Raw genomic sequence first — 10,387 nt, 5'->3', positions numbered from 1 at the left:
CAGTGAAGTAATCAAGATGAGATCCTGAACTGTTTGTCATTTAATTTCATAACACTTCCTGCTCGTTCTGTAGTAGAGAGAGAGAGAGAGAGAGAGCTCAATTATAGAGTTAATTATTAACTAGAAAGGGTTAAATACAGAGACAGAACTGAGACAGACGTGAAGAGAGAACTAAAAGAGAGAGAGAGAGAGAGAGAGAGAGAGAGAGAGAGAGAGGGAGGGAGGGAGAGCGGTATATTTCAATTTCAGTTTTGTCTGCTGTCACAGCTCTGACAGTCAGTCAGAGGAGTGCAGGTCAGCTCCACTGCTGGATGTTTTGTTTTTTTCTGACACTTGTTGGAAGTTATTCGATGCGAAGTTATGGAGCTGCTGCCGTCTCTGCTGTCCTCTCTGAGGACGGTGGATCCCAGGACTGTGGATCAGGAGTACAGCGTGAGTGTCTGTCTTTCATTTCTCTACCTCCGTGTGAAAAACTGTGAGGACATTTCTACACTCGCAGTTTCTACAGAGCAGCTTGGCCTTTGGTTTTAGTGGTTAGAGTTAGAGTGTGTTTATGTTGTGGTCAGGACAGTAGAGGAAGAATTATCTAAACGCTTTAAAGTAAAGTAGCACTAAGTACTTTAACTTATAAGTGCTGCAACTTGAGTGTAACAGTTTTATGCTATTTTACACTTCTTTCTAGTACATTTCAGAGAAAAATATTATATTTAACACGTCTGTGTCCTCTTTTAAAGACTCATTTTCATAAACTGGCTTTGACTTATTTATTTATCCACATTATAAATGTAAAGGGACAGAATTAACATTGCTATAAAAAACATGTTAAATCACACAAAGTACAGGCATAAAATACCTGAAAATACCAGATAATAATAATAAATACTATAAATAATTTAAAAAAGTACTGAAGTATGAGAGTACACTTGCATCGCGTTAAACGTGTTTTAGTTTGTAGCTGCACTGTGTATTTTCTGTTTTTATGTGTTTTAAGTGCAATTTAAATAAAGGATGTTATGATATTATAACAGCTCTAATTATGAAATTATGAAACTGATTTAAGTTTGAACTGAAGGAGTTGAGTTTGAATATCTTGGCAGAATGTTGGACAATACATAAAGGAAGTTTACATAATATTAGTTCAGTTTCTTACGTTTCATCACACAAATATACAAGAGTAAAAATCTGAGGTTTCGACTCCTCGACAACACAGTCAGGAAAAGTAATATAGTAAAAGCAATAAAACAAGAAGAAGAGTATAAGACATGAGTGTATGTAAAGTGCATGTGTCTTACTCATATATGACTAAATATCTATATGTGTATATTACATGTGTATGATGTGTATTAATACTTCACACTGCAGTGAAATTCCTCAGAATGAAACGTTTGTGTTGGAAGTTGCAGAACGGAAATTTCCTGTATTTGTAAGTTAGTCATTCAGCAGTCGCTGCCACTCTTGACCACATATTAAAATGTGTATTTTCAGTTATTCTGGTGCTTTCAGCTCCAGATTTTAAAAGGTTGTATGAACGTAACGGTAGAGATTACGTCCCATGAGTCTTTGCTTCCTCCTGGGATCTTTTCTTATATAAAGATGGACGGACCGCCGTCTGTTCCAGCAGAAACACATTTACCTTCACCTCAACCAACCATTACATGTTAATGCAAAATAATAACAACAATAATCAGAATAATATAACACTTAAAGGGATAAACTGCATTATGAGAACTTTTACTTTTTATACTTTAAATGCGTTTTGTTGTGCTTTTACTTGCAACAGAGTATTTTACATCGTGGTTGTTCTACTTTTACGTACTACTTGCACCTCAGACTCACTGCGAGAATGTAAAAAATAAGAAAAAGAACACAAGTATCATCAGCAAGATGTACTTAAAACATACTCATTATGCTTAAAAAGGCCCCTGTTTTGATATTTTTGGATTGAATTTAAAGACCAGAACGATTTCTAGAGAGAAGTTGAAGTTTTTTAAATGGGAGTCAGTTGTCTCTGCTGGTTTTTTTTGAGTGTTGTGGTACACTCAAACAACCAGCAGTGACTGCAGGGGCTACCTACTTCCTGTCACTGTGCTTGTTGTTTTTGGATATGAGGCCTGTTATGGTTCATCATCAGTGTAACTTAAAGACGGTGACTGAATAAGACAGCAGTGATGAGGGTTAAAGGGCGAGATGAAAGACCGTTCACCGCTGTCTCCTTTTACACAGGAAGCTCCAGATCCAGTACATGTTTATACTTGTCTGATAAAAGGTTAATAAATAAAAAAAAAAAAGATCTTTCTCACATACGTATGAGAGCTTTAGGACCTAAAAATAGGTGAGACAGAGCTGAGAAGAGCTTGAGGTTTGAGGTTTGAGGTTAGTTCTGGTGAAATGTATCAGACACTGCCCGGTATATAAATATCTACATGTATTTATGTTTACATCCTGTCACATTACATGACTTTTCATCATCATATATATGTGTGTGTGTGTGTGTTTAGGCCAGTCTTTTCCTGCTACACACACACACAGTGTTGGGAATAAGTCTGTTGCTTTCCTGGAAAAACCTGCTGCTGTTTTTGTCTCTGGTTTGATCTCTTCACTCACTATTCAAACAAGCTGCAGCCAATAATCTGATAAACTGTCAGGCTGCTTTGTGTGAAACATTCAGAGATCTGAGGGCGTTTTCAAACCTAAAGTTAGAACATTCTCTCCTCTCATTGGTCAGATGTGTCCGGGGGGGGCGGGACTGACAACATCAACAAATACAGGAAGAAGCTCGTTTTTTCTCTACAACTTTATTTAGTTTGAACAAAGTCTTACAAAACAATGTTAGCTGCACTTTATGCAGCCCCTCAGTTCAGCCTCTGTCTGAAACAGGCCATTTTAGCTCCTGTCTGTTTAAGGCCCCGCCTCCTGATGAGCCCACTCTGTTCTGATTGGTCAGGAAGCTTTCTCCAGCTCTGGAGGCTACATAAACAAACTATAGCAGCAGGATTTTATGTCTTTTTATCCACAAGCTCCTCTGTAGAGCTCCTCAAAACTCCAGGACGAGTCTGCGTACAGACAGGAAGTGGCGCGGCTAACATCCGGGTGCAGCCATAACAGCCTGGAGCTAAACACCCTCAAGACGGTAGAGTTGACTGCAGTCCACAGTCGGAGCTCTTCAATCATTTAAAGGTCCAATAAATGACACTGAGCCTCACTGGATGTCAGAAAACAACTATTTGCTATGTAAAGATAATACTGGAGTAATGGCGTCCTGAGCAGAGAATGAAGTCACTTCTCTGTTCCACATGTTAGTGCATGTGAGCGTGCATGTGAGCGTGCATGTTAGTGCATGTGAGTCCCTTTCTGTCCTCCACGTCTGTTTCAAAGATGGCGTCTGCGCCACAAACCTTCTCATATTTCAGCTAAACAGTAACTAAAATATGTTCCTGAGAACATTTGAGGCAGAAACAGGCGACACAGCAACAGAATCTCGATCCATATGTGATCAGATCGGCCCGGTCTGACAGTTTGGTCCACGACACACACGTTTGTTTCGGTGATGTCGGTGCTGTAGTGCGACATCTAGTGGCTGAATGTTGTGTATCACAACTTGAACGCTGCACATCGCATTCAACCTCCACTGTTACATAATTTAAGTATTTATGTCACATTTAATTTTTTTTTCTTGTCACCTTCATATATTTCATACACTTCATCTCTTCATCCACAATACAGTTCATATTTTCTTTGTACATCAATATTTCATTTAACTATTACTATTCCATTCTGTAAACAGATTTAAATGTGATTTTAGTACTACTTTGTTTATTTCATTATTATCATTACTTTAGTCTTGTTGTATTTTTATTCTTCTCTGTGGAGAGAAACTTTCTCTGTATGCTGTAAACTCGACTAATAAACAGATTCTGATTCTTTACTCCGAATTAAAACATCCGTACAAATAAAAACATTGCAAACGAAGCATCAGGGCAGCTGAAACCTGAGCTTTGACTCACAGGCAGCGTCTCTACATACGTTCACCTCAGTGTTTCACATCCGACACCGAACAGGATAGAAATAACAGAAAATCACTAAAAGCTGAATTTGTCCTCTTTAACATGTTTGTTTAACTACAAGCAAAAATAAAGCGACATGTATTATTGATAATAAATTATTGAATTGTTCAGCTATCTGTACAGACATGAAATAAAGCTTTTGTTCATTTATCTTTATCAAGAGATTTACAGTATCTGCATTTCCAATGTGTTCATTCACTTTAACCCCAAAGAAAAGATTCTAATCTCTGCGTATGATGTCACAGGTTTGTAAAATGATCTTTTAAAGTGATCAGTTTGTAAGTAATGTTATTAAATGATCACTTTAATTTGGCTGGATCGACTAGATGGAAACCTCCACATTCACTTTCCCTCTACCAGTGGTGCATATATAGATATACTGGTTATAGATATATCTGTGGCAATAGGATCAATAGGATCAATAGGATCAATAGGATCGAGCTGTAACAGGAGGTGCTGGGAAGGAGCCAGACAGCAAAATCAATACATTCAGAAGCCTTTTAAAAGTCTGATGATATATGTTAAGATTTTTTAAGCATTTTCAGGCTTGAAAAATGCATAAAAACATTCAATAAACACCCATAAACATAAACATACATTTTCTGACATTTAATGGTTCAGACTTTACAGCCTCAGTGACCTTTACAGTCTGCAGACATATTTATGTTTCCAGTTTGAAGCTCGTTCTGGTTAAATTTGTTCTTGTGACAGTTTGTGTTTAAAATCAGAAACTCAGAACTGAAAGAAGAGAAGTGAAGCGGCGGCCGATCTGTCGCCGTCGTCTCTGTTCGTGTTCACATAACGAGGCTCTAAATAAACGTCGGTGGCTGAAGAGAAACAGACAGAAAATAACCTGCAGGGTTCGACGCTGAGAAGAGTTCACATCACCCCCCCCCCCCCCCCCCCACACACACACACACACACACACACACACGCACACACACACACACACACACACATACACACATACACACACACACAATATACTTTATTTTGTGGCATCTAGCAGTGAGGTTACAACCAACTGAATGTGTAGGAGAACCTACAGCTGTGAAAGCTCCTCTCTAGATCCAGTGTTTGGTTTGTCCGTTCTGGGCCACCGTAGAAACATGGCGGCCTCCGTAGAAGAGGACCTGCTCCCTCTGTAGATATAAAGACTGTTTCAAAGGTAAAAAAACACAACGATCCTTATTTTCAGGTGATTATACACTGATTAAAACATATTTATTAACATTATATTCCATTTCTGCCGAGTCCGTTCTGCTTTAAATTCTACACACTGCACCTTTAAACAGCATTTCTCAAGTTTACAAAGTGTCTCACAGACGTAAAGTTAAGTAAAGTAGCTTTGAAGGCAGCTGAAAGCTCTGGAAAAGCTAGTAAGTGGATCTTTATTAGATTAGATATGTAAACATATTTCCTCACTTACGTCCGGTGGCGTCGATCCTTTTTAGTTTGTTGTTTTGTTGTTTTCGTCGTCGTGGCCAAAAGTATGTGGACAGCTGCACATCTCAGGAGTGGTAGTGACGTCCGAACTGAACCTAAAAAGATCCAAAACTCATACATTTAGATAATTATTTAGTGTTTGGTTAACAACTCCATGTTTCATGTTTGTTACTGATAGAGGAAGGTTGTTTTTTTTTTTGGTTGGATAAACAAGGACAAATATTTTGCATATGGACTCATTCACACCTTTTCAAACATGCAAAAGAGAAGCAGAACCGCAGAGTTTCAACGGATTATTTGCCTTTATTCATAGTTTGTGGTGACCAACGTGACAGATACATCAGACGTCACATCTCAACATCTCAACATGTAAATAAACATTACAGTTACAGAAACAGAACAATAAGCAGCCATGATTTTGCAGCTTTTAGTGGGTCCAAGCTGTAAATATATTTCACACACTGAGATACACACATACTGCTGCTGCAGAGATGGAAACATATCATCATCTAAAATATCGGCTGGAGCTTTAAGATTGAACTGGATTAACTGGACTTAATGAAATGACTTTAATGAGCTACTGACATGTGTTATTGTCAGGATTATAAATCATTAGTTATTATTTATAATCCTGAAAGTAACATTTTAGACTTCAGTAAAAGATAAAAGAAGAAATTCTCACAAATTAAAGAAAAAAAAACAGTTAATCAAACTAGTTTTGAGTGTGAAAGTGATCAGGATCAATAACCTCACTGAAGCAGCATCATTAAGAACGAAGGTTGAACGTTTGATCAGACGTTACACCGATTTATATTCATGTTCATCAAACAAACCACAAAGAATAAACCTGCATTGATTTGATTATCAGTCACTTTCTGATCATCTTCATTGATCAGCAGCAGAACGTCTCACAGCACAACTTCCTGTTATTTCATCCATATTTATATATTTATACGTTATACTATAAATATATAATTAGATTGTTGTTCGTTATTCCTGCAGATTTAAAGATTTCACACAAATAAAACGGTTTTTAAAACGATAATTATATGTTTCTCACAGAAAAACAAGCATAACAATCTCTTTAAAATAATAAAGACACAATATGGCAGATATATGATATATGATATATGATATATGATATATGATCGATCCATATCTCTGATTGATCAGCCAAGAACGATTTTACTCTTAATTTGACTCATTAGAGCAGCGATTCCCAATCTGCGGTTCAGGAACCTCACGAAGGGTCACAAGATGAATAAAAGAAGAGAAAAGCAGAATAAAAATCATATTTATGCTACCAAACCTTTGTAGACTTAAAAAAACTCTTAATAATAATAATAATAATGATAAATTTTATTTATAGAGCATCAAGCTACTCAGAGACACAGAAGAAGAAAGAACAAACATCTCTATAAATCTATAAGTTCATTAACCGTCAGCGTCAGAGGCAGACGGATCGTCAGCTTGTTTATTGTGAAAAAGGAACCACAGAGACGCTTTTTAACACGAAACAAACTAAAAAAAACAACAAGGTGGAGACAAACCGTCAGACTGAAACAGTCTCTGTGTTATTTTTCGATCGTTCATTTATCGTTTATCCTTTTATTAGCTGCTGTTCTGTGAACCTCGACAGTTTACATCACTTCCTGTTTCCAACAAACTGTCACATCTCAGAGGATGTGACAACCTTTTTTATTTTAAATAATACAACAGTTACTTTGTTTTCCTAAAATATAAATGTGGGTGTTTCTTCACCTTTCAGGTTGATTTCAGGGAAGTTTAAATCAGACACACAGTTAGTTTTTGTGTTTTCCAGTATGTGTGTGTGTGTGTGTGTGTGTGTGTGTGTGTGTGTGTGTGTGTGTTTGTTTTAAGGTGAGTCCGCAGGTCGGCCGTTATTTTCTCTCTGGCAACTGAGGTTAGTTAGTCAATAATCCTGCTTCCTCATTCTTTCTGATCACACTCACTCTTACTCTCAGGTCGATTCATTATTAACTCAGCAGCAGCAGCAGCTTCCTTGTTGTCGTTATTCCTGAAACGACTCGTCCGGTGCGAGTGTCGGGATCTGAAGAACAAGACCTGATTTTATACAAAAAAGACTCAACGACAAACTAAAGATGCAGTAAAAAAACATACGTGACTAAATGTACTTAGTTCCGCCCTGCAGCTGGTTTCAGGTTTATTTTTAAAGGATAAGTGAAGATATTCAAACTGAAAACGAATCTACTGACAAGTTGTACCTGTTTTATATCTTCTTCCTCTGCAGCGGCTGTTTCTTCATCATCATCATCAACACAGATTTAAAGTTTTTATTTCTTTGCTGCAGCCGATGATGAAACGTGAGACTTTCCTTGAATCCACCGACAGAAATATGTAAATAAACTAACAATAAAGAAACAAATCAAAAGTCTTTATGTTTGTGTGTGTGTGTGTGTGTGTGTGTGTGTCATGTGACCGATGAAATGGGAAGCATGAAGGACACATTACAGTCCAAACGTCAGGCTGTTAATGTGTGTGTGTGTGTGTGTGTGTGTGTGTGTGTGTGTGTGTGTGTGTGTGTGTGTGTGTGTGTGTTACAGAGCGAGCAGAGAAAATGAGGATGTGAGTTTTGACACTTTCCCCAACAAACCCAACCTCTCCTGCACAGATAGTTGTTACCCATGATGCAACAGCGGTTATATCTAACCGTGCCCGTGACACAGTGATAACATGGTTAGCGGTTCAGGTTCACACTCATCGGCATCAAAAGGCTGTGAAAGAGAAAATAAATCACGAGGGATTTTCTAGAAACAGCAGCAGCAGCGAGAGGTCTTTGAACGCGTCGCATCGTGATTTCAGAGGCGTTTACTGAATCATGAATCACTGCGTGAGCCGTGACGCAGCGGCGTCCGCCATATCTGCCAACAACGTTCCCTGAAACATCTCACAACATTTCATGACACGCAGAACTGCCACTAAAACCAGATTTAACAAACCAGATACAGCCTGTTACTCAGTGAGCTTTAAAGGTACTAAATACATTTTTTGTACAGAAGGAGGACTGTGGATTTTGTCCTCCATCACTTCCATTGTAAGGTCATTATGAAGGGATCTTCTAATGGTCAGTATGAACAGGAGGAATGATTACAGCAAGAAAAACAGCTTTAATGTTCATTTGGGCTCCTGACTGTTCACTTTGTGAAGTCGTTCAGAGAAACTGTGAGCTGCAGCCAGGACATGGTTAGCTTAGCTTAGCATAAAGACTGGAAGCAGTGGGAAACTGCTAGCATGGCTCTGGTCAAAGTTAAAAAAAAATTTTCTTCAATTTCACTTCTGTTTTCTTTTTTTGTTGTTCCTGCAGCTGCTGTCATGAACTCTGAGTTTAGATTATAGTCTGCGGTCTGCGGGTCTTGTGTTTTTTTATTATCATCATACTAAAGTGTGTTTATTATAATTTATATAAGAAATGGAAAACTTGTTGCACACACTAACCTTCCTCTATATGTGTGTGTGTGTGTGTGTGTGTGTGTGTGTGGCAGGTGGTGCGTTCACAGACCTCGCTGTTAAAGAGAGATCTGAGTCTGACCTCCGAGACCGGAGCTCTGAAGGAAAACATCAAGAAGAACAGATACAAAGACATCCTGCCATGTATGAAGACACCCTGCTTTATCTGTGTCCTCACTTCCTGTCCTCTCTTCTTCTTCTTCTTTGTTCCTTGTGTGTCCTTCCATCCTCCATCATCATCTTCTTCTTCTGTGTGTGTGTGTGTGTGTGTGTGTTTGTTTCCTCTGTGAAAGTTTGTACAGGACTGAAATACCAAGAAACTCAAAAGAGGAACTCAAAGAAAATCAAAGCTGCACTGATGCAAATACATTAATGATAACTGTGTGTGTGTGTGTGTGTGTGTGTGTGTGTGTGTGTGTGTGTGTGTGTGTGTAGATGACCAGTCTCGGGTGATGTTGTCTCTGCCGACCACAGACTCTGACTCTGATTACATCAACGCCAGCTTCATCAAGGTGACAACTGCTTCCTTCCTTCTTTTCGTCCGCGTTTCTACGGAGGCTCATTAATGCAAGTAAAAAAAAATGAAAAGAGGAAAGTTTGTAAGTCAAAATTATGATACATCAAGTCAAAATTATGAGATAAAAAGTAAAGATAAAGTAAAAATTAGGAGATAAAAGGAGATAAATGATCCGTACTATCAACAATATTTTTACATTAAAACAATAAAAATGCATCAAATTATTTTGCATTCTCTATTTTCTTTTTTTTTTTTTCTTTTTTTTGATGGTTATACGTATGTTTTTCTTACTTTTAAGATATTTATGTCTCTTTATATGTTGCAGTTTTAGAGCTTTTTGTGTTTGTTACAACTTTTTTATTTTGATTATTTTTTTCCCGCATTTCTACGGAGGCTCATTAATGCAAGTAAAAGAAAATTTTAAAAAAAGGAAAGTTTGTAACTCATAATTATGATACATCAAGTCAAAATTAGGAGATAAAAAGTCAGAATATGAGATAAAATGATTTATACCTTTAACAATATTTTTTACATTAAAACAATAAAAAATGCCTCAAGAACAGAAAAAAACCTCCATTATTGTGCGTTTTCCATTTTCAAAAGAGTATTTTTTACAGTTATATGTATATTTTTTTACTTTAAGAATATTTATGTTTCTTTATATGTTGCAGTTTTAGAGCTTTTTGTGTGTGTTACTCCTTTTTCATTTTGATTATTTTGTCCAGATCTTCTGTTGTTATATCCATGGAAGCAGTGTACCATCCAAAGAGGACATAAAAGAAAAACATACATATCTCTCTTCTTTCCTGTTTATTCCGTCTGAAACTCTTTGATGTTCTGACTGTCTGTCAGTGATTGTTGTTCCTGTTCA

At 37.4% G+C, this 10,387-nt stretch overlaps 1 protein-coding gene across 2 annotated transcripts in view; it reads left to right on the top strand.

The window, feature by feature from the left end:
- The first annotated feature begins 232 nt into the window (after positions 1-232).
- The window catches only part of ptpn18 (protein tyrosine phosphatase non-receptor type 18), a 34,206-nt gene continuing 24,051 nt past the window's right edge, over positions 233-10,387 (top strand). The window contains exons 1-3 of one of the 2 annotated variants that reach the window (XM_044350507.1): positions 233-432; positions 9,035-9,143; positions 9,435-9,511. In XM_044350507.1, coding sequence (XP_044206442.1) covers positions 361-432; positions 9,035-9,143; positions 9,435-9,511 — 258 coding nt within the window. In that variant the 5' untranslated portion in view covers positions 233-360. The remainder of the gene's footprint in view (positions 433-9,034; positions 9,144-9,434; positions 9,512-10,387) is intronic. The other variant, XM_044350508.1, reaches the window with a different exon arrangement.

This window comes from Thunnus albacares, chromosome 5, assembly GCF_914725855.1.
Source record: "Thunnus albacares chromosome 5, fThuAlb1.1, whole genome shotgun sequence".
NCBI classification, from domain to species: Eukaryota; Metazoa; Chordata; class Actinopteri; order Scombriformes; family Scombridae; genus Thunnus; species Thunnus albacares.
The sequence above is the reverse complement of the archived record's forward strand: the minus strand, read 5'-3'. Positions and strand labels throughout refer to the sequence as shown.